Source organism: Diceros bicornis, chromosome X (genome assembly GCF_020826845.1).
Source record: "Diceros bicornis minor isolate mBicDic1 chromosome X, mDicBic1.mat.cur, whole genome shotgun sequence".
Taxonomy (NCBI): Eukaryota; Metazoa; Chordata; class Mammalia; order Perissodactyla; family Rhinocerotidae; genus Diceros; species Diceros bicornis.
In genome coordinates, this window is record NC_080781.1 from 19,937,251 (window position 1) to 19,962,340 (window position 25,090).

At 41.9% G+C, this 25,090-nt stretch overlaps 1 protein-coding gene across 1 annotated transcript; it reads right to left on the bottom strand.

The window, feature by feature from the left end:
• Positions 1 to 226: 226 nt before the first annotated feature.
• ACOT9 (acyl-CoA thioesterase 9) lies at positions 227 to 23,906 on the bottom strand. The gene is made up of 15 exons (XM_058535578.1): positions 23,724 to 23,906; positions 18,717 to 18,814; positions 17,001 to 17,046; positions 14,991 to 15,161; positions 14,695 to 14,732; positions 10,988 to 11,071; positions 10,288 to 10,391; positions 5,859 to 5,932; positions 2,781 to 2,848; positions 2,147 to 2,258; positions 1,894 to 1,984; positions 1,658 to 1,743; positions 1,151 to 1,238; positions 849 to 999; positions 227 to 493 (listed from the first exon to the last, which is right to left on the bottom strand). The coding sequence occupies exons 1-15, from the start codon at positions 23,741 to 23,743 to the stop codon at positions 405 to 407; spliced, it is 1,320 nt and encodes a 439-aa protein (XP_058391561.1). The 5' UTR covers positions 23,744 to 23,906; the 3' UTR covers positions 227 to 404.
• Between the last annotated feature and the right edge of the window lie 1,184 nt (positions 23,907 to 25,090).

Genomic DNA, 25,090 nt, shown 5'->3' on the forward strand with positions numbered 1-25,090 from the left:
TAGATGACACAGGGGAATTGCAGCAAAGGTCAGGCTTAAAGAATGCCTTCCAAATGCCTTGGCAGGAAATCGCATATATTGATCGTTTTCTATATGTGTAAGAAAACAATGTTTCCAACCGTATGAAAAAGCATTCTGCCCTAATTTCTTTAGCAGACAGAAGGCAACATGATAGGTTCACAATTTAAATTATTTTAAAAGTATTTATTGTTTAATAACTTTTTCTCCTTCTGCCCCACCCACCCGGCCACTCTCTCGTTCTGCATTTCTGATCATCCCAAAAGCTGAATACATTCTTCTTCTCTATGGAGGATGAGAATAAACACTAAAACCAAACACTGGATCAGGCCTTCATCAGGCACTACGTCACTGTGGAGTACTGGTCTTCAACAAGCATGGCTCTCCTAGGGCTCCACAAGGTAGTCCTTTCTCAAATTCACTGGTACACTCATGGAGTTGAAATGTCGCTGCCCATCTAAATACAGCATGGACTCTGAAACACAAGAGAGAGAACCATGCAGAAACTTGCAGCATCTTAGAAATCATGGTACAAACACAAGACCAAGGGGTGTGCCAAGTTCTCAAGGGAGGGGGCCTCGACTCCTGCCCCTTTCCTTTGGCTGGACCAGTCTGTGACCACCAGTGGCTGCGTGCAGCTGGCACCGGCCAGGCAACAGCCAGGTAGCTCAGAACAGCCCTCAGGGCTGCAGAACCTCAAAAGCACAATCTCCTCAAGATATGCTCTCAAACTAAAAGGCATTGGTATACTTCCTACAACAATTTAAAAAGGCAAAAATTTCTTTACAAGGCCTTGCCTTCATTAGGGACAAGCAGACACTGCTGCTTACCTCCATACGTTCTGGGAAAAACCAAGGGCACTTCTTTTTCCGACATGAACGTGAAATGAAAGACATTGGTGGTCGTATGCTCTCTATTCTGAAGAGAGGCCACTTCACTGTGTACTCTGACTTGCATGTAATTGTCCTGAGTAAAGCAAACCTAAGAGGTTATAGACACGATAGTCAGTCAATTGCATTAGGAAGAGGGGGGAAGGCAGTCATAAGAGAAACAGTGGCTTTAGAATATAAAAACTTCTCCTCTAGGCCCAAATGATTAAAAAATTGTATTTCATCTCTCATCGCACACCTACCTGCGAAGAAAGAAACAGCAGTGATCCAACCTCAACAGGTTTCTGAAACATGATATCATCCACTGCTATGACAAACGGTCGGGAACCACTGTTGGGGAGAGGCAGAACGTGGGGTCAGCTGCACAACTCAGACGATCTCTACTTTCTCCCTAACCATCAGCGGAAGCAAAATTTAAATGATCAAAGAATAAACCTAGAGAAGGGGGAAACAATCATACCAGTGAGGAATGGTAAGAGATGCCACTGTGAGCAGTGCCAAAATCACTGTATCTTTTCCCTTCTGCATATCATCACCTCCTTTTCTCAGGAGGTCTTGAATGTACTAACTTACCATGTCAGAGCAACAGCCTTCTAAAATGAAGATCAAACCCAGCTGGTATCAGTGTGGTATTTATTTAAAACCACAACATATTCCCCAGCACATCCAGAATGGTCCAAAATGTCTCATTTCGATGGGGTAGTATAAACTGCTTCTCAAAAGTTAAGATGACCTGAAATCCAACTCACCCGAAGTTACAAGCAGTCGCCCATCCAAGTTCATATGCCTTCCTCATAAGGAAACCGCCAAAGATACGATTAAAAATGTTCCGCTCCTTTGGACATAAAATAGATATTAACAAATACCAACAAAAGAATTAACAATGCCATGGAAACAGAGGTCAGCTTAAAAGTGTGTCAAATCTTAGATGAGTATCATGAATGCAAGTTATCCTATTTAGAAGATTTTCACTAAATTATGATACCTGAGGGTGGCAAACTTCCAAGCTCTTCAGTTTTGAGTTCTCCATCCACATTGCATTAGGGGGCAAAACTCGACTTCGAAAACTTATAGTCCTGTACAAATGGAGATTTAGTAAACCCTGTTAATGCCATGGTTTCGCTGCTGAAAAGTAAAATATTTGCAAATGGCTTCCAATATGTTCAGGCAGGCGTGGCTCAGGAGAAGGCCAAGGTTTAAATGCTTTCCCAACCTGGAATCTCAGCACCCTAACTTACTTTGGATCCAGCGTGTTAAGAAACATCTCATGTATGGTCGTCCTCTCCTCAGCACTGGGAGCCATTTTCAGTAAGGACGTGGAGGTGAAGGCAACCCTTCTCCCCTTGTTCACTGGAACACGGGACAATAAGGAGCTACAATCAGGAGGGTCACACTACAGCACTGGGGTTCCTGACCTGGGCTGCCCTGGACCCTACAAAGGCAATATTTCCAGATTTCAAAAGCCCACTGGAAATTGTACATATATCCCAGAGAAGGCTGCCAAGGCCACAAAAAAAACGTCTAGAGATTCTTGGCTTTCAGATGGAAATTATATCAGCTCAGTGTGAGACCACTTATAATCATCCCGACCTAGGTCCCCGACCAGCAGTTATTTCATTAAGAAACATTGCCCATTTCATTAAAAACGAGAAAACAAATTACTTCACTTAATGAATATTGTCTCATCAATAAAATTGTTCAAAGTATGGACTCTGGAACAAAAAATAAGGTATTTTTAATTTTAATAAATTCTTGGCATGAGTACGACACTTGACCGGTATGAGGAGTCCGTACATACTCTTAAATAATCTCCTCTGCAGTCTAGTTAACGTGCTTTTTAAATTGGATCTTATTATAAACAAATTAATATACATTCTCCTTGTCTAAAGAGCTCTTCTTCCTCTGGGCTTTCAGGGATGAGTGGATTTACAAATGCAGGCCTAAAGAGAAGAAAGGAATACAGTTTATGATGTGCCATTATCCAACAAAAATGGAAGATGAACAATTACCCACTAGTTTTAAAGTCTTTGCTGTTTGTTTTGGGTAACGCTTACTGACTGCTTCACACACGAACTCGGGAACAATTAGGCGAGCCTTCTGATTATAGACTTATCTGTACACTAGAAAGTTCACGTTATAAAAAGGATACTGCTGCTTGCCAAAATGTTTCACCTGATTCTAACAATGAGGACACAGTCAAAAATAGGTTGTAGAACATTCTACAAGACAATTGGCCTAGACTCTTCAAAAATACCATATCTTAAAAGACCAAAAATGGCAGGGGGACTATTTTAAAGAAACATGATAACCACATGCAATACATGATCCTTAATTGGATCCTGACTCGGGAAAAGGCTATAAAGGATATTTTAGGGACAACTGACAAAGTTTGAATATGGATCATATATTAGAGAATCTAATAGTATCACTGTTAAATTTCTTGGATATAATAAAAGCAGTGAGGTTATGTAGGGGAATTACCTTATTCTTAGGACATACATGCTGAACTATTTATGAGTGAAGTCTCAAACTCACTTTCAAAGGCTTCAGAGAAACAAATATGTATACATGTGTATTTATAGAGAGAGGGCGAGAGACTAAGGCTGGTAGTAAAATGTTAATTGGTGAATTCAGGTGAAGAGTATATGGGTGTTCATTGCATTATTCTACTTTTCTGTAGATGTCAAATTTTTCAAAATAAAAAACTGAGATAAAAGGGACAGTACTTCACTGTGATAGAATCCAAAGGTTTGATGAAACAACAACGGAAAGAAAAGAACTGAAATGGCACCTTGGAAAATGGAAATGCATCGGCTGGGAGAGAAACTTCAAGTAATGCCCCCCCAGCACTGGAAAAGGAGCCCCAGGCCAGCCAGTAGGAGCAGAAGGTCAGCTGGGGCTGGTGGGAGGAGCTAGAGTAGATGAGTGTATTCTTCGCTCAGATCAGAGTCATCAAGGTATTTTCTATCTTAATTCGGTTTTCCAAGTCAGCTTTCCATGCAGTGGAAAAGATTCTCACTGTCGACTCCTAACTCACGTTTCTAATACAAATTAGACCTCCCATAGGCCTCTAGACTCCGTCCTATACAAACAGCAATCCTGTAATATTCCCTTCTACCCCACTCCCACAGTCAGTTTTCTCAGTTGGAATGCCTTGGGTGTAACTGTTGTTAGGAACCAAGAATTCAATTTAAGAGAAAAAAGATAAAGTATAAAGCCAAATAAGTTCAAGTCTGTGTGGTTAAATCTGACTTCGAAATGACAGTAAAATTTATGAGGTTATTTGCTTGCTTTTTAACATACATCTTAGCTCTGTCCACTGAAAAGACCCCAAATCAATGACAAACTAGTAAAAATGTATAGTTCTGGTGCTCAGATTTGGCTCTCTAAATACCAGTCCCCACTAAAAGGAACCCCAGGACTCCTCAGAGAAATGGCTGACTCCAGGTTTGGGGCAGAAATGTATAAGATGAGCCAAAAATAATTTTTTGCACCAGAGAGCAGGAAGGTATCAGAGACTAAAGGGGAAACGTCAGAAGAGCTTATTACAGGAGCCAGCTTAAAGGAGCTCCCACTGACCAAAGACAGTAAACTCTGAGCATCAAGAAGAACAATGGCTGCAATTTATCGAAATATATGTACTATATTAAAATCCATGAATTCACAATGATACTTTTTTAAAAAGCCAAAAAAGTAGAAAAACCATGTCATCACTAGATAGTAAACCAACTTGTTATTCTGAAAATATGTACATAAAGGGCAAGAATGAAACATTAATCCTGACTTTCCTTTACAAACCAAATTCCCTATTGATAAGGGAAAGCTCTCCTTTACAGAACTCCAGCTAATAAATGTAGAAGGAATGACAGTATTTGAGAATCATTTTACACCCCCTAATGATTAGAGCAATGATCAGCAATCGACATTAAAAGCACTGGAGGAAGACTGATGGGGAACTAGCTATTCACAGGATGAAAAGTATACCTTGGATACACCCTGCACTGTACTACACCCTGTAGATTATTGCTGATCATAAGAGGATAAACTGAACTTTACAATGGAAAGATCAGTCTGTCACCACTTGAAGCCACACATCAATCTTAGCATCACTAAGAATGGGACAATCTGTACCTCCTAATAAGATGCAATACGAGATACAACAGTGCCACCTACGAACTGCTCTCACCAATTATGTTGAACCCCAATCTGATCAAGGCTTTAGCTCTAACTTCAGCTTACAGAAAATACTAAGGATAGAGAAACAATTCAAAAAGAAATACCATGAGGATGCGATGAGACAAATCCAGAAAGGTGGACATTGTACAGAAGAACCGATCTGGCCTTTCAAGGAGTTAATGATACGAACAATAAGGGGGCAGTGGAGAAACACATCTATTCTATTCTATTAAAACAGCCTTAAGAGATCACACAACTCAGTGAGTACACTAAAAGCCATTAAATTGCACACTTTCAATGGGTGAATTGTATAGTATGTGAATTATATCTCAATAAAGCTATTAAAAAAAATAGGCTTAGGAGACATAAAAATAGAATATAATATGTGGACCTTGTTTGGATCCTGATTTGAACAAATCATTAAAAATATATTTTGGGGAAACTGAATATGAACTGATTATTAGCATATATTAAAAACATACTATTATTTTTGTTAGGCATGCTAATAGTAATGTAGTTACTTAAGAAAATATCCTTATTTTTAAAGAGATGCTACACTAAAGTATTTAGAGGTAAAATGTCATTATGTCTGGGATTTAGAACATTATAAAGAAAATGATATACTTAAAAAAACAAATGAACCAAATACAGCAAAAATGTTTAATCTCTTAAGTCTAGGGGATGGGTATATGGAAATTGATTATAGTCTTTTCTCCAGTTTTATGTATCTTTGAAATTTTTCAAGATAAGGAATTAGGAAAAAATAGCAATTACCCTTTATTTTCAGAATCACGAGCCACCATTACAAATGTTGCATCCAAAACAGGACAAAATTCATCGCCATGTAACTAAAGAACAAAGGAAAGAAAACACAGATGTAAGAAACGCATTTACTGGGAAGACCTACTCCAGTTCTAACAGATATCCTGCATGCTTTGAGAAAGGCTGAAATTAGAAAAAGAGGAGAAGGGCATTCATTAACCACCATCTGCTGAGTTGCCCAGCCTGAGTTGCCAGGCACAGAACTAGGCTCTGGGTGGGAATGGCAGCATGGCCAAGGAGCCTGTGGTCTAGCAGAGGAGAAAGACACTCAAAAACCCAAACGGTGCACCATGCAAGAAGTGCTGGGACGAATATGAACTATGGGCTTTAAATCTGTGCATGACTGGGACGCAAGGGCCAGGGTCACAGAGGGACCTTCTTCCTCATCATCACTTAACTGTCCGCATCATGCAGAATTCCGGCCGTCTTCAGGCCCACCGGTCCTCATGATGGCCCACAGGGCCAAGTGGACCTCCCGCCGCTCTCGCTGACATTAGTAATTTCAGGGAGCTTCATTGTGGCGACTGCCAGCATATGTTTACGTCTCCCTAGCCAAGCACAAGGGCTCCCAAGAAGAGATAAGATCAGTGACAATTCTGTGGATTAAGCTAAATATTTACAATGCACAAGCCTTTGAGGTTTTAAGGTGCTTCTTTATCCTCTAGCAGCCTGTACTTCCAGAAGTCATATCATAGTCTTACCACAAGCTGAGGGTATATTCAGTTCCCTCCTCAACAAACCTCATCACTAGTCCTCACCACTACTGCCTGCTCAGGCCCTTATCGCCTTCCCCCTCGATTTTCTCCTGGCATCTGCTCTAAGCCTGTTGGCACTGTATATAAAGCCCTCCACAACAGAGCCCAGATTCCTCTCCAGTTGTTCACCAAACACTCCCCTCATACCTGCACCTTCTTCCCTAGCCACAGCTAACAACTTGCAGGCCCTGGAATGTACTATGCTGTTGAATGCCCGCCCCCCTCCACATCTTTGCCTGATGCCTTCCTCACAGCCGCATTCCTCAAGACACTCCTCCTCTCCCTGCCCCACCCCTACACCCCAGGCACGGCTCATCATTCCCTCCTTTGCCACCTAAATAGAAACAAAGTCCTTCCTTGACAGTGATTCTCAATGTAAGAGTGGTGGATACCACCCCAGTAGGGGGCATCTGGAAATGCATAGGGCTGGTTTTGGTTATCACATGACTTGGGGGACACTACCAACAGGGGCAGGGGTAACTAGGGAGCTAAATGCCTCAAAATGCAGGGGACAGTCTTGCAGAAAAAAGAACTTTCCCACATACAATGCCAACAGTGTCCCTGTTGAGAAATACTGCATAATACTTAATATACTATATCATAATCATTTATTTATATGGCTGTCTCCCTATTACACTGTGAGCTCCCTAAGGACAAATAGCATTTTTATTCACATTTGTATCCCTAGCACTTAGCACAAACACTGGCAGCTGGCAGATACCCGATCAATGACTGCCGATGAATGAACTGAGGCAGGTAATTATTGAGCACTACTAGAATGTAAATTCCAAGAGAATGGAACTTCTCTGTGTTGCTCACTGCTATACACCTAGCACAGAACAGGCACTCAAAAATAATTGCTAAGTGAATGCTAAATGAGTGAACGTCAGGGAGCAGGCTAGGGGACTCACACCCAGATCCTGTTACTAAGGAGTACGTAGTCTAGTGGAAGAGAAAAGACATGTGTGTATGCAGCTCTGTGGGGCAGAGATTAGCAGGTGCCAGGAGAGAGAGTCAGAGAAAAGGTACTGAGGAAGGAGTGATGGGGAAGGAACAGGTACCATGAGCTGGGAGGATCGGGGAAGGATTTGAGCATGAAGTGACCCAGAAGCACAGGTGGAATGTGGACACGCAGAGCCAGAGCACAAGGATTTCAGGTAAAGGAAAAAGCATAAGCAATGATACTCATCCACTGACTTACTGCTTAAATTATGGTTTATTATAATGAACATCTACTAGTGCCAAGCATCAGGAATGCAAAGATGAACAACTCCCTACTCTTGGGATGCTCAAAGTGCCCAGCGGTGAGCTCTATGAAGGTATATAAATGGTAAGTGGGAGGGAACATAGTTGAAAAGGTAGATTGGAGCCAGTTGACAGAGCACTTTGGATCCTAACTAGTCAAAAGAGTTTAGACTTTAATCCACAGATAATGGTCACTGAAGGCTTTTGACAAGGGAAGCGATGTGATTTAAGATCGGCTTTGGGAAGATCTATTTGGTAAAAATGTGTAAAATTAACAGAAAGAGAACAGACTAGAGGCAGGCAGGCTAATTAAAAGGCAGTTAAAGTACTCACACAAGAGGCAGTGAGGGCTTGAATGAAATACAGGGGCCAAGGGGACGGGGAAGAAAAGGACTCTGGTGAGTTACTGTGGGTGAATTCGCAAGACTTGGCAAAAGGCTGCATGGGAAAGGGAAAAATTAAAGTTATCACAAAGGTTTGGAGCTGGGGGAAACTGGAGGAGGATCAGGATTGGAAAGGAAGCTGATGCACTCAGTTTAGAACACACTGGACTTGAGGCAGCGAGAGCATATGTAGGGAGAGAGCTATAACAGGCACTCGGAAAGCTGAGTCTGAAGATCAAGCCTAGAAGAGAGATTTGGGACCATCTCAATAGTAATGATAATAAATTAACATACTGCCAACATTGACTAGTGGTTACTGTGTGACATGCACTGTACCAAGTATTTCACATGACTGGGTTGTTTCTTCATTTCACCCTAACCACACCATATAACGTGGTACTATTACTGTTTCCATGTTACACTGAGAAAACAGAGGCTCAGAGCAGATAAGTAATATACCCACAGTCACATGGCTAATAAGCAGCAGAGCTTGGATCTAAACTTACATGTACCCACACCAGAGGCAGGGCACTTATCGCCAAGCTCCCTCTCTGGAATAGGAAGGGTCACTCAAGTCATGAGTTATTAGTCAAAATGGCCAATGAGAAATGCAAATTTAAAACAAGAGTGTGTACTTGTCTGACAGTGATTTTCATTAACTCTCTCCTCCCAATAATTTCTGTATCTCTTTTTCAACCTGTTTGTCCGAGATTCAGAATGTCAAGATTCCCTAGAAAGTAGGTCCTGTGCCAGAAATCTGCTCTGCGTGGCACTGAACAGGCTAGGAATCAACCGTGAAGATTAAAAAAGAATGTGGACAAACCATAGCAGCGCCTCCAACAACTTTCTTATGTTTTGTTTTAAAAACAGTACTACTGTCAGTTACAGCAACAGTGGGAGTTAACTATTTTGACAAATAACTTTAATTACTGCAGAACAAGCTTCAGACTTTTCCCAAAAGGCAAAATGCTTCCTAATTCCCTAACAGAAAAAATGTATCTGAATAACAGACCTACTGAATACACTGGCATAACTGAATAAGTCATTCTTAAGAAGTTTTCACAATGAAATCTTGGACATACTCTGAATTATTTGATTTCTGTGCTAATATCTTCTTTGAGGTACTTTTTCTTTTCAAATTTCTTCAATATCTTTATAACAGCTATTCGGAGTTGTGCTCATTAGAGGGGCTGCTCCTAACTGCTATAATAGTCTAAGTGACTATTATGGGTTGAATTGTGTTGCCCAAAAAGATATGCTTAAGTCCTAACCCTCAGTACCTTTGAATGTGACTTTATGTATTTGGAAATAGGGTGGCTGCAGATATAATCAGTTAAGACGAGGTCATACTGGATTAGGGTAGGCCCTTGTCCAATATGACTGGTGTCCCTATAAGAAGAGGAGAAGAGACATGGAGACAAAGACACACAAGGGAAAATGCCATGTGATGATGGAGGCCGGAAACTCCAGTGCTGCAGCTACAAGCCAAGGAACACCAAGCCAGCGAACCAATAGATGCTAGGAAGAAGCAAGGGAGGATTCTCCCCTACAGGTTTCAGAGGGAGCATGGCCCTGCCCAGACCTTGATTTTGGACTTCTAGCCTCCAAACAGTGAGACAATTAATTTCTGTTGTTTTAAGCCACCCTGTTTGCGGCACTTTGTTATAGCAGCCCCAGGCAACTAACACAGTGACCAATCCCATTCATGCCTAACATAACTAAGACTTTTGTGAAATTCTCTGGGGCCAAACCACAAACAAGCACCTTAACATGGAGCTGTATATGATTTGAAAGTAATAAACACTAAACATAAACACCATATAACATGTCAGTCTTTGTCCAGGAGGAGAATATTAATAACCCACCATCTATGACATAAACTTTCAATTGTTTTTCTAGAAGTGATGAGCTATACACCTGTCTACGCATAGATAGGGAAATAAGCTTTTCTTTCTGGTTGTATTGGAACAACTGGGCAATCTTTGGGTACATACACACCTGGAACATTTTCATCTTTACTTCCATGGAAGTCTTCCCAACCCAGCTCACATGGCCACTGAACTTGATGTCGTGTTCTGGGCCTAAGCTCGTCTTACACAAATCTGCAAAACAGAAAATCAATCTGAGTCCAAACCATACCCAAAATTTTCTGTACTGTAAATGGACAATTTCATTTGAAATTTTGGCGAATTCCACTACATTTCTTTCTTGTCCTCAAAACTAAAGATAGGGGCCAGCTCGGTGGCATAGTGGTTAAGTTTGCATGCTCCACTTCGGTGGCCCGGGGTTCATGGGTTCGGATCCTGGGCGTGGACCTACACACCACTCATCAAGCCATGCTGTGGCAGCGTCCCATATACAAAATAGAGGAAGACTGGCAACAGATGTTAGCACAGGGCCAACCTTCCTCACCTAAATAAATAAATAAATAAATAAAATTTTTTGACATCCAAAAGAAATTTGTATGCCTTTTTGAAAAATGTAGACAATGCAAAGAATATAAAAAACAAAACTGGAATCATCCAAAACCCTTTCACCCAAAGAAAATTACAACAAATATCTTGGTATATAGCATTCTATATATTTTCATATGCATATTTACATAAAAATTCCCCAAAGGAGAATATTTCCTCTAATCTCAATAATATCTTGTAGTTACTAAGAATTCTAAGTATGCATAGAAAATAATATCACTTACCAATCTTGTCCACCAGGGCTGTAACTATTGATAAAGGAGACATCTTAGCTGAATGAATTTTGGTGTGCATGTAGCAAATAAGAACTGTAAAAAAAATAGAAGAGAACCAAATACAGGAAAAGCAAAATTATTTCTCAACATTTACAATTTACTCCCTGAAATCCACAAAAAGTCTTATCTTGTTTTGAAGACCCAACCCCCTATATCCCACTAGTGATCTCATCCAAGGACCAAAGACTTTTATACATTAGAGATTTAGAGATCCTCCAATCTGACTGCCTCCTCAATTTTAGATTTGGTAAGGAAACTGGAGCCCAAAGCCCCAGCCCACCAGAATGGCTTGTCACCACTCTGCAGAGACACAGTGCCTAAATCAGAAAAAGACCCCACCACAAGCCTGACAGCATCAAACAGCTTCAGAAAAGCGAAACAAATCACAAGGACTCAGCTACCTGTTTTCCTCCTTTTTCCTAATCATGAAGCAATTATTTTGCTCAGAGCTATCCTCCTTCCCCATAACACCCTCAGCTCCTATGCCACCCTGCGGTTGTCTCTATGTTACCATATTTTAACAAGCATTATTATATGCACCAAGCATGGTTCTAAGCACCTTACGAATATCACCTCATTTAAAATTCTATTATACTTTTGTGTTTAGTGGCCTCCCTACTGCCCCCAAGATTCTTTCAAATTTGTATCATCAACCCTCAGGATAGGATCTGTGCTCAATAAATATTTGTTGAATGACAATAAGTCCTTTCATCTATGCACCTGCTAAAGGATATACTAAGGGAATGAGAGGTTAAAGGCAATAAATTCCATTTAAAAGGCTCTGTGGTACCCAGAAAAGAAATCATATGCATCTGACCTATGGCAATGTTAGTGGAAATGAAGAGAAAAGATCCAAGAGCTAAGAAGAAGGTAGACTTGACAAGACTTGAATAAACCCAGGTTTCTAGCTTGCATGAGTGAAGATAGTGTACCATTCACTGAAAAAGAGAACACACGAAGGGCAGAATGAGCTGTTTTCAACATGTTGAATTCAAGAAGCCTATGGCACATCCAAATGAAGATGTCCAGTAGACAGGAGGACAAACTGGTCTGGAACTCAGAAAACCAGCTCAGGAAATGTGGGGCTTCATAAGTATTTCACATACTGATAGCAACTGAAGCACTGGGAATAGGCGGGATTATTCACGGAGAATGTACAGATAACTCCCCCAAAAAGAGCAAAAGACAAAACCCTAGGGATAACCGACACTTAAGGGATCAACAGAGAAAGAGGAACCTACAAAGGAGAGTGGGAAGGAGCAACCAGAGAGGCAGGAGGAAATGTCACCAAAGCCCGAGGATGAGCTGACAACATTAGGAACCGCAAAGGGGTCAGGAAAGCCCTGAGAAGTATCCATTACTTCATGCAATAGGGGGGCCAATGGTCAGCTTGACAAGAGCAGTTCAGTGGCATGGTGGAGCAGAACGGGAGACTGGGAACAACAGAAGGTCAAGATACAGAGGTGATGAGAGCAGATAAATTTTTCCAGTTCTTTCCAGAAAGTTAGCTCTGAAGTGAGGGAGAAAAACAGTTTGAGAATGTTATAAGAGCAGAGGATTTTACCTATTTTTCATTTTAAGATGGAGGAACCTTGAATAAGTTTACAAGTTGAGGGAAAAGTGAAATTGAGAAAAGGCTTGAGAAATGAGGGAGAAAACATATGTGATAAGGCAAGATCCTTAAAGAAACGGAAGGACTAGAATCAAGTGAACAGGTGACAGAGACTGACCATCAACAGGAGGTAGTGAGAAAAAAACAAGGTAGTGGCAGAGGAGTTTATGTATTCAGGGACACCTAAGTAAACCCAAGTCAAGTGTGTGGATGTGGGTGTGTATGCGCACGCAATCTCATGAAAAGCCAATAAGAATTTTTAACCAGGTTTATTTAATCTGGAGAAAAAGTAGCTAGGTGTCAGCCTAACAATGGAATTGTGTCTATATTTAAAAAGTTATTAGAGTCTTTCTTCAAACACTTTCCCAACTGTTTAGTCCAAAAGTCATTAGGTAGGAGCAAGCAAGGTAGCCTAGAATAGGGTGTTGGAGCCCAAGGGGTCAGGAGGACGTGCAGAGAGGGGACAACAGCGATGGCCCAGCATGTTGCAGCTTGAACACAATGAGAAGGGTGACCCTGCAGAATGGAACCTGGTATGGGGTAGAACCCCAGTGAGGTGAGGAAGTGTCCATGAGGGGTTAGGGGTGACAGCAATAGGAAATTGGCTACAAACAGGGGAACTGATCAGTAATAAGTAAATGTATTAAGGATAATGGAGCCAGCTGGAGAAGGGAATTACAAATATGAAAAGGGAGGAAATAAGAATGAACCCTGTGGTGTTGAACTAGAATTGGAGCTCTCAGTGTGAACCCAGGGTTTTCATAAATAGAGAAAGAGATGATAGGTAGATAGGTAGGGAGGAAGGGAGATAGATATAGAAATCAATATAGATGTAAATGTATGTGTATGTACATATATTCCCGTGTTCATCCACTGAGAGGGCATGGGAACAGTGATACCCCAGCAGCGATGACCACTCCCAGCACCTAGATCTTGGTTGCTAAATATCATTCTCCATTAAAAAGAACCAGGGCTCCTTGGAGATTCGGCTGATTCCAGGACCAGACAGTGAGGAAGTGCTCAGAGAATGACGGGGACACAAAAAAACACAGAAGCCAGACTGAAGGGCTGGGACAGTCCTGGGACAATCTGAACACCAAAATAGATGATAGGAACATATCATAACACATTCAGTAAAATAGGAATCCCTGAGTCCATGCTGATTTAAAAATAATAAGTTGAAAGTGTAATGAGGAATGGGATATTTACAAAGTCTCAAAGTACCTCCGTACAAGGGACTTATTAATTACAAAGGGGAAAAGAGTAACTTTACAGTGAAGAAGCCTAGCAGACACTATCTTCATCAAGTAATCCAAGTTAACAACATCAGTGATGGGACAAATTAAAATTATGTGCCACTTCATAAGATGCAAGAAGAACACAGCATCTCTTCTGTGACATTCCTGCCAAAGATGCATGTCCCGAATGTAATCATGGGGAAGCATCAAACAAACCCAAATTGAGGGACTTTCCATGAAAACACCAGCCTATAACATGCAAAAGTGTCAAGGCCATGAAAGTTAAGGAAAGATCAAGGAACTATTCCTGACACAACAACAAAATCCAACATATAATTCAGAATTGGATTCTTCTGCTATAAAGGACCATTGGTAAAAGTTGAATGAGGTCTGAGGATTACACAGTCTAACATACCAGTGTTAATTTCCTGATTTTGATGGTTGTATTGTGGTTATGTAGGAGAATGTCCTTGTTTGTAGGAAATACCCATGAAAACATTTGGAGGTGATATGCATCATGTCAGCAATATACTCACACACAATTAAGGAAGAACAATTCTTTGTACTATATTTGCAACTTTTCTGTAAGTTTAAGGCTGTTTTCAAAAAATTAATGGAAAGAAGGATTAATCAGATTATAACTCCATTAAATAGGAATCTACACTTTAGGTAAAAAAATTATAACAACAGAGGTAGTAGACGCCCTTCTTTTTTCTGATCTTTTAGAATATCCTCATCTGTGTAGCCATAGGATTCAATGTACAACTGTAAATATCTATTTAGAAATACAAAAATAATACCAGTACCTCCTAAGCTGTCAAGATCCTCAAGAATCCTTCCAAATCTGTGAAATAAATAAAACTGTAATTAAATGAAAATCATGATGATCTCGCTTTAAAAATAACACATTTTGAGGTGATGAAAATGTTCTAAAGTTGACTGTGGTGATGGCTGCACAACTCTGAATATACTAAACACCACAGAATTGCACACTTTAAGTAGGTGAATTGTATGGTGTGTGAATTATACCTCATAGTTGTTATTTTAAAAGGACATAAATGAAAACAAATAAATAACACAAATAAAAATAGTGCTGTGTTACCTTATGGTGTTTTGAACAGTCAAATATTTCTCTCGTAATTCAGGCTGACTGCCCAAAGGCAGGAGAACTTCAATGTAACTGTCTTTCATTCTCCTAGGTGGCAGTCCTTTCTGTGACTTAGCCAAAAAACTATGAAGTAATTTTCTTTCCTCCATTGCTTTCACATGGTCTCTGAGAAGAAAGGATGCAAGGTTCATGAAACACAGGAGCAGTGCTATCCCACAATCCCAGCGACATCCAGGCCAGTCAGACACCATCAAAGGAGGAAAGAGATGGTCTGGACCTACCTCATCTCCTCCTTCCCTCCCTTCCCACCTGCCACTTGGTGAAATTAAAAATTTCTGTTAAAATTTCTTAGGCTTCTAAATAAGAAAAACATACTTAAAAGTGATACAGATACACCCAAATGAACCACATATTCACCCCCATCAAAAAGTGTATTCAAAGAACAGAATAGTTGAAATCAAATTAAAAATACAGAGATAGATACAACAGTATATATATATGAGCTAAAGAACGACATGGCCACTGAACTCCAGATTCCCATTTCTCACCTTGATAATTCTCGTATTCTCTGTGCCTCAGCTCTCTCTCTCTGCCTTCAATTTCAGGAAAGAGAGACAGAGGAGGAAAAATGGAGTCTATCCAAAAGAAGTATGGAAGGCAGAGCAAAAGATAAAGAGGAAGAGAACATAAAAAGGAGACAGAAAGGGAAGAAAAAGAAGAGACGATTAAGGTGGAAGAGAAGAGAGAGACAAGGGGATAGGGAACTAAAATGTTGATAGTATTATTAATTAAGATGTCTTTCTAAGCTTCACTTATGAAGTATTATTGCCAAAAAGTATTATAGCCTACAAAAGATATACGGAATAGAGGAACAAGTTAAATGGCATCAGGTAAATCCAGAATGTGAAACATTCTACAAGACAACCTTGGCCTCTTTAAAGTCAAGCTCATGGGGAAAAGAAGGAGGAAGGGATATTATTCTGGATTAGGGGAGACTAAAGAGTCATAACCACTGAATGCAATACGCAATCCTTTATTGGATTCCGATGTTTTTTTAAAAAGCAATAAATGACATTTGGGGGACAGCTGAGGAATTCTGAATATGGATGAGTAATATACCATTAGGGAATCACTACCAATTTCATTATGTCAGAGAATGTCTTTGTTGGCAATACATGACTGCTGATTTTGTTACACAGGAGAATGTATTTATTTTATCAGAGATGTATGCTGAAGTGTCATGATACCTATAAGTTACCTAGAAATAGTTCAGCCAACATATGTATATTGGCAAATCTGGAAAAATGTTAATAAGTATCCAATCCAGATGGTGGGGACATAGGTATTCTTTTTTTCTACTTTTCAGTAAACTGAAATTTTTCATACAAAGAGTTAAAAAGTCATTAGATAATTTCTATACCAACAATAGATTATTGTAGTATGTCTAGTGATCACTTGTGCTTGTTCTCTTTATCTCATTTTAGCTTCAAATTGCTGTGCACCAAGAGGGATATTATCCTATATTACAGCAGGGAAACATTGAGAAAGAGAGAAAGGTTGTATGGGAGACCTGGTTAATTGTGAAGTGACAAGAAGCAATAAAGGAGTCAGGTTGCATGAAATAGAAAAACCAGGACACCTCGGTTCAAGTCCCAAACTCTGATACTTAATCGTTCAATCTTTCTGAGTTTCAGTTTCATCATATGTAAAAAAGGGATAGGAACACAGGCCACAAGCATGTCACAAGTTTGGCTGAGAATCAGTGAGGTAATATACCTGAATGCACTTTGAAAAATGTAGAGTACCTCAAATTATTTTATGACAATGCATCAACTGACGAGTATGTTGGAATGTTGATCTCCTCCCCCAAGTAAAAAACCTCTCAACCCATTTCCCAACACAGAGCCCCTCCCACCCCATGCCTACAACGGGACCATCAACTGAGCCTAAATATGGCCTAGCATACCACTTTAGGGATGAAAGAATGAACAGAAGAGCACCTACCTCCAGTCTGTGGATACTCCTACTATCTCCCGCAACTTATCTCGAACTGAAACAAAAATAAAGAGGTCATTCCATGAAAGAAAAAGATGTGAGAACCAGATTATGGCAACAAGCTCAAGAACTATGAAAAGCAGTTCATGCACTCAAAGGCTTTAAAGACCCATGAATTTCCATTTAATGCCACAACAGCTCAGGGAAGGGATCAGGCCTCTGCTTCCTGAAAACTTGAAACAACTATTGTCTCCTTAGTGCAGAAAAGAATACCCCCGTGCCAATCACTGGGGTTTATATAAACAAACAAAAATGGATAACTCCAATTATTCAACAGATGGGGCTGTATCAGTGTCAGGAGGAGTCCCTTTTTGATGGAGATACTATGAACAGAATCCTGCCTATCTTCTTATAGGCAGTAGTAGATCTACTTACTTAGTTCAGGGACTAACACTAATATCCAAATCTGAGTCTCATTCTAATTGATTTCTCATATATTTATACTATACGAATTGTTAGAAAAGTTTAAGCCAGAAAAATGAGGCAAAGACGTAAACCAAGGAAAGGCAAAGAACGCAATTTAATTTTAGTTAATGCTCACTGCCCAAAAGTGCAAGAAGGAATTAGTGCGAAAAAAAACTTAAGCACTTAAAAACAAAGTTGATACTAATTACCACACACACCATGATTCACATGTATAGGTGAACACGCTATATGGATAATGGGAAAATAAATTACACAAAGAGTACTAATTAAAAAGTAAAAACTAAATCTACAGGATTTCAAAAAATGAGTTCAGTTCATGTGTTTTTTCTAGTATTTTAAAATATATATTCCAGTTATAGGAAATTAACTATAGCAATCCTTGGTCCTTCAGTAACTAATTGATCAAAACCAAACATGGTTAGATTAACATGCACTTTGACTGTCATGAAAACATGGTTGATTTTTCTATCAAACAATTGTTATATACCATAAATTTGGTGCAAACTCTAATTATGATTAGATCATAGAGAACTGCAAAAAAATAACTATTAGTAGATAAGTCTTATTTCTGATTTTTTTTCCTCCTGAGTTTCCTGGATAAACGAATGGACAGAAAGTATCCTAAACAGTACACAGAATACTGATGCTCGCTGACATAAAAGGATTATTACTAGTTTTGTCAGTGTAAGAAGACATGCAGGTGCTGAGGGCCAGGAAGGAGAGTAGGATTTTAAATTATATATATATATATACACACATATATATTTATTTGGACCCTTTAAAGAAGCCACAATTTTAATTATAATGAATACTCCTAAATTGATAAAGACATCCATAGTTTGCATATCAGATTAGTAATTGAAATTAACTTCAATTAGGCATAGATTAACAGGGTCCCTCTAACAAAACTACAGACTAGGAGCATTTAGTTGGTACAACTGAAGGGCCCATCTCTCATTTATGCATTAGGTCTCTTTTTTCCATGTCTTCCCCTTTAGTACCTACACCCAGGAAATCATTTAATTAAAAGAGCTCCGTCCCCAAGACTCCCAGGCACCAAAGCTCAAATTCTGAATGTGACTTTTACCCAAAGCTGTCCTGGTCATTTTGTAAATGAGAAGTTTATGCAAGACCTACCTTGAGTATGCCTCATGTGCCCTACACTATCTATCTATACGCCTCCCAAATAAAACAGGGTATTTCACCACCTAGGTCTAAAAGGTCAACACCCATGCTTGCCTTCACGAATGTGGAAGACTCTCTGTTTCTCGGAATTCTGGGATCCTTGAGTCAGTCCTCTGCCAGGAGTAAGGAGCCCCTTGCTCAAGGTACAAAGCCTACAAAACAAAATAAAACACACTTAGCGTAGGTTCATGGCTTCTTCCTCAGCAACCCCAAAGACCTGTGCCTCCTCTCAGAGCACCTGGCTGTCCCCCCTCCCAGAGCACCTGGCTGTCCCCCATCCTTAGTACATATTGTCTTGTAGGAGTCTGAACCTGTTTCTCAAGTGTATGTATATTTGCATATGAGGCTACTCCATAAATCATCTAGCTACAGTAATCATTTCTTAAGAGCAGAGATCAATTAGGTAACTATCTACAAAATCAATAAAAAATATAAACCAGGATTAATGGATTTATTCTTGCTCTTTTTATTTTATTAGCTTCAGAAGCCTAGAATCGATTTGGAAAACAGCTGAGTAAACTAATTATGAACATTTATTTTGTTCTTTGTTATCACACCATATTCCCTCAATAAATAAGCTAAACCCAATTATAAGTTAATCAACTTTGAAAATAGAATTAACCCTTTCTAGACTCAAAGAGAGTATTTATTGGACTTAGGGAGAAATTTCCTACTCCCTAATGGAATAAAATAAAAGCTATTTACCCAAATGTGCCTAATCTATTCTCCCAAAATAAGCTGTTGAAGTTGATTTTGGTTCACTATTGCTTAAGTGTTGACTCCTAACCACACACCATCCTAGTGGGGATAACACATATAGTATCAGGGACAAATGGACCTGTTGAGAGCACAGTTGAAGAATGAAGAGGGCAGGAACCCCAAACACTATTACTCATTCTAGCTCAAGCTACCAGTAAATTCTTACTAGCTAACGCTGGGACAAGTGATGACTAACCTCTCCGCCAAAAAGTATACTTTTAATTTTCTTTAGAGCCCAAGTTTACTATAGATTTCTCTTCTGAAGTACAACATTCGGGAAAAGCCTCTCAGTAAAAATAGTTGGTGAAATCTACATGTAGTCTTGACACTTGTGCTGCTAGAACAAATCCTTGTCATTTCACCAATCAACTAATCTAACTACAAAGAACACACAAATATAAGCACACGCTCCCCGGTCAATGTAGCTCCTTAGCCATCCAGTCATCACACTGGCTATGATGCAGTCCCTGCTGGTCCACTAAGGCCAGAATGCTTGCTGGACCGTTGGGGTTTTGGGTTTTGTGTTTATTCTTCAATCACATAGCTAACAAGCCTCTATCTTACATATTTTGGATTTATTTTTTCACAATAAATTTTCCATTTCTGTATTTTTAAATTTTTTTTTTTTTTTTTTTGTGAGGAGATCAGCCCTGTGCTAACATCCGCCAATCCTCCTCTTTTTTTTTTTTTGCTGAGGAAGACGGCCCTGGGCTAACATCTGTGCCCATCTTCCTCCACTTTATATGGGACGCCGCCACAGCATGGCCTGCCAAGCAGTGCGTCGGTGCACGCCCGGGATCCGAACCAGCGAACCCCGGGCCGCCGCAGCGGAGCGCGCGCACTTAACCGCTTGTGCCACCGGGCCGGCCCCTCCATTTCTGTATTTTTATATGCAGATATTTCAGTCTTCTTGTTCTTGACCTTCTAATTTGCATTTTCTCAGAATGTGATTTGAATTTGTTTTCCCTATTTCATTTGAAGTATTTTCTGTAGGTTCAAATCCCTTACTGAAGGAAACAGAGTATGTAGTCCTTCATTCTGCCATCTCAGAAACTAGCATTCTGCAACTGACCATATCAGGTTTTAAAAAGCACACTGGAAAAAGTGAGTATCTTCCATTGCTACTATGAGCTGAAAGAGCAAAAAAATCATGCCCTCAATACATTACTTAGCAATTATAATAGATGCAGTAGATCTACCCAATGTAAGAAATGGGATCTAACTCTGAGTGGCTAAATACTTTGAATACTCCTCACAAACTAACAGGAGCTATATAACCAATCTCAAATATTTGGGGTAAATACACATATAACAAGTATTTTGTTATTACCCCAAGAAGCAGCACTTTCCAAAGAGTGATAAAACCATTCCATCCTGCCTGTGTGAGAGGCAGTACAGTACAGAGGTTAAGAGCCTGACCATGCTGCTTGTTAGCTCAGTGACCTTGGGCAAGTTACCTAACCTCTCTGAGCCTGTTTTCTCATCTGTAAAATGGGGAGAATTATAGAATTGTCATAAGGATAAAGAAGTTAACAAACGTTAAACCCTTAGAAGTGTGCCTAGTACACTGGCAAGTCCTCAAAAAACTTTAGCTATTATTATTCCAGAAAGTCATGCTTCTCCAAAGTCTCCCCTAAAGGTCAAACAGTAAGGACCAGAAACTTAGAAAGCAGAAGCCAGGCTCCATGATGGACCACTTCTGAATGGAGAATCAAATGGAGATAGGAAAGGAAGGAGTTAATGAGTACTAGAGAGAAACACTTGGGTCAATTTATTTGGAAAACTGTGGTCCTGCAGCCCTGCTCTTTGCATGCTGCCTTAAGAAATTTGGAAAATATCCCTGTAGCACAACAAAGGCGTAATTTGCACATTTAAAAAAAAAATTGTTGGGCCGGCCCCGTGGCTTAGCGGTTAGGTGCGCACGCTCCGCTGCTGGCGGCCCGGGTTCAGATCCCAGGCGCGCACCGACGCACCGCTTCTCTGGCCATGCTGAGGCCGTGTCCCACATACAGCAACTAGAAGGATGCGCAGCTATGACATGCAACTATCTAGTGGGGCTTAGGGGAGAAAAGGGGGAAAAAAAAAAGGGAGGAGGATTGGCAACAGATGTTAGCTCAGAGCCAGTCTTCCTCAGCAAAAAGAGGAGGATTAGCACGGACATTAGCTCAGGGCTGATCTTCCTCACAAAAAAAAAAATTGCTGATTATACTTATCATGTATCAGTATAATAAGTTTCTATCATACTGTGAACATTCAGCTTATGGTAACTCTTCACTACAATTTGGTATCCTATCTACTGATAATCTGATGAAAACTGTGGACCCTCATGCCAAGGGGGAAATACATTTTCACTGACACAAAATGGTATATACTATTTCAGAAGTTCACAGACCATGCCATTTTGACATCACCATGGGCCCCTATATTAAAGAAATTCTGATTCAGACCAACCTCCTGAAGAAACTGAGGTCCAAAGAAATTAGGTGACTTTTCCCCAGTGCCAGTCAACTGGCACACTGGATAGAGCCCGGTTCTACTGATCCCCTCCCCATACATACCATACACACACACACACACACACACACGCATGTGCAGGCAAGCTGCTCTTTTCATAACCTCAGGCTTCTTCCCTTTAATGCAGCACTGAGGTGGAGGAGGTGGGATAATGGTTTAATCACTACCCAACACCTCAGTACCTCAGGGTTACTGACTTATCCTCTGATGATTCCATGATTGAACCTTTCCAATTAAAGGAGACCAAGGAGCACAACCTCTCCACGGCTTGCCTAGGGAGTCACAGAAGTCACCTGAACATGGGAACACAAGTGTCTTGGCTCTGTCCTGGGACCCAAGCTTAGTGTGAGTGTCCAGGAAGGTTTCAGTGCAATAACAGGCAATGCAAGTCATATGCCCTACACTCTGGAGAAATGCCTCAATTTAGAGACTAAACAAATTCAGGTGACTCTTTTGTGAGTCGGGGGGATAAAAAAAGAAGCTATAAAGATTGCCCACCAGTCAAATAACCTAGTCATCTCAGACAGTCTGTATCCATTTATGAACTCTCTCTCACTAGACACTGACGGAGTACCTGCTTAAGGTTCAATAGGACTCACAAGAAAGGAACGCAGGCATATGGGAGTTCAGTGCAAAGAAAGAGGACTTCCAAACAGGGAAGAGGAGATCAAGGTTTCCTGGAAGAAGGCACATGGGCAAGACCATGGAGCTTGTAGAAGGCCTTTCGCATCACTTCCAATGAAAGCTCAAGCCAACTGCGGCCCTTCTCATAACGACTTTCAACCTGTCTTCAAATACTGTAAGGAAGCTTTTATTTTTTAAGCGCTATAAACAAGAGAAAGAGAACCCTTTTCAACTAACAGCCAAGTCCGCTGGGACAGTGAGAGAGGCTCAGGATCCCCAAGAGAACTGATGGGATCCGGGTCAGGCAGAATTACATTACTGCGGGCCACACGGGGGGTGGGGGTGCAGGCGCACCTGTAGCGGGGTGACTCCAGGAGCTGGAACACGGGTGAGCCGGCTGGGACCCAGCCAGGCAGAAGGAACTTAGAACAGCTGGAGTGCTCCAATGAAGCGGGGTTGGGGAGAGCCAGGCACGCCCTGGACCCTAAGGCCGAGGCCTTAACTGGACAAACGGGGATGAGGACATATACAAAAAGGCAGCCTCTTTGTCCAAGTGGTCCCATGAAAGCCCCTGCTCCACCTCGCCTTACAGGGCCTTGCTCCTCATTGAAGGTCAAGTTCCAATCAGCACCAGGGGCCCTAGTCACACAGTCCTGAGAGCCCAAGAGGCACCCTGCAATCTCTGCCCACGTTACAAAACACTTAAGTCAGAGTCCAAGTAGGTCAAGCAGTTAACCCAAAATCCTCTCCAAATGAGGGGAAAGGGCTGGAAAAGTATTGTGGCACTCTAAACACTAGTTTTCTGACAAGGGGCTACCCCAAAACCACACCCTTGAGGAGCAAAGAGAAAGGAATTTCAGGGAACAGCCAACTTCCTCCCTTCGAGTGCCGCTTCGCTGCTATAGCTGCTGCTATAGCTAGCTCCGTGCCAGCAGACGCTAGGGAGGGGGATGCGGTGCCCCACCCTAGGCCGGCGGGCTCCGTCCGGGCGGGGTCGCAGTAGGCGGGCGCCCTTTCCCACCGGGGCCCACTTTCTGCGCAGATGCCCACGGCAACAGTCCCCCGCGACGGCGGCCCACTCCTTCCGCCCGGGCCCGCTAGCAGCGCAGAGGGCGGGCATGGGCGGCCCTCGGCCCGCGCCCCGCCAGGCCGCCGGCTACCTACCGCAGCGCCGCCTGCCTCATCACGCTCTGCTGCCCCGCACGCGACAAGAGACCAGGGCCCAGTGCGCCGCTCAGCACAGAGAGGTGGAGGCAATGGAAAGTGCGAGTGGGAGTGCGAGAGCGAGCGCGACAGCCAGCGCGCGGGACCAGACCTCCCTCCCCACGACCGCACCCTCGCGGAGAAACCGCCGGGAGGCTAGGGGCCTCCGCACCGCCCAGGGGCGGGGCCGCGCTGCCCGGGGGCGGGACCACGAGCCTGCAGCCCCGCTCATTGGCGGGAAGCTGCAGTCCGCCTCTGTGGTGCTTCCCACTTAATCAGCAGCGCGGGCTGTGCGGCTAACTGGAGGACCGGCCTATCCCCGCCATTGTTGATTAAGTGCCCCGCGCCGCACCGACTGGGTGTGACGTGGAGGCCAAGTGCGGCCGGGTATTTAGAGCTTGACTCGTCATCCCTCTTCGCTGAAGGCCGCGCGACCTTGACCGCCACGCCTCGGCTCCCGGTCTGTGGTCTTGCCCTTAGCTGCAAGTTGGAATCTTCTGCGCAGCTTTCCAAAATACTGATGCATGGGCCCCACCCTCTGGAGATTCTGATTTAGTTACTCAGGGGTGCGGCCTGGTCTTCAGGATGTCTGAAGGCGTCCCAGGTGATGCTAGCGTAAGCAAAGGTTGAGAACCACTGACCGAAAGGGAAAAATTGTTCCACTTCTAATCTCGGCCTGCCCTCTAGTGTCGGACAGTTGGAGATCTTGGCCGGCCCAGAGAAATTCAAGGCCAGAGAGTTAAGATGATTTTACCCTATGACGTGATTCTCCATTTCATTCAATGAATTCTTATTAAGCTGTTTGCAGTGTGCCAGGCGCAGTTGTAGGCGCTGAGCATGCAGCAAAAGAGACAAAGATCCCTGCCCTGAAGGGGGCTTACCTTATAGGGAAAGAAAAGTCAGCAAGCAAGTTAGCAAATAACATAAAGCGGTCTAAAGAGGAAATAAAACAAGGTGATGAGAGGAGATCTTTCGAGAATATAGACGTCTTGATTTTCCCCTGCAGGTGGTAATTTCCTAGGAGATAAGGTCCATATTGTATGCGTTTTCCAAAACCTCATGCTTAGTAAAAATTTGTAGATTTTTTGTGTGTGTGAGATCAGCCCTGTGCTAACATCTGCCAATCCTCCTTTTTTTTTTTTTTTTGCTGAGGAAGACTGGCCCTGGGCTAACATCCGTGCCCATCTTCCTCCACTTTATATGGGACGCCGCCACAGCACGGCTTGCCAAGCAGTGCGTCGGTGCCCGCCGGGATCCGAACCGGCGAACCCCGGGCCGCTGCAGAGGAGCTCGGCGCTTAACCGCTTGCTCCACCGGCCGGCCCCTGT

Bases quoted from the DNA above. Each gene is read 5' to 3' on its own strand.
- ACOT9 (XM_058535578.1), bottom strand. From the start codon at position 23,743: ATGAGGCAGGCGGCGCTGCG. The intron at 14,733-14,990 runs GTAACACAGCAC...TTTATTTCACAG, and splicing joins ACTGTTCAAAACACCATAAG to ATTTGGAAGGATTCTTGAGG. The intron at 494-848 runs GTAAGCAGCAGT...CTTGTGTTTCAG, and splicing joins TTTTCCCAGAACGTATGGAG to AGTCCATGCTGTATTTAGAT.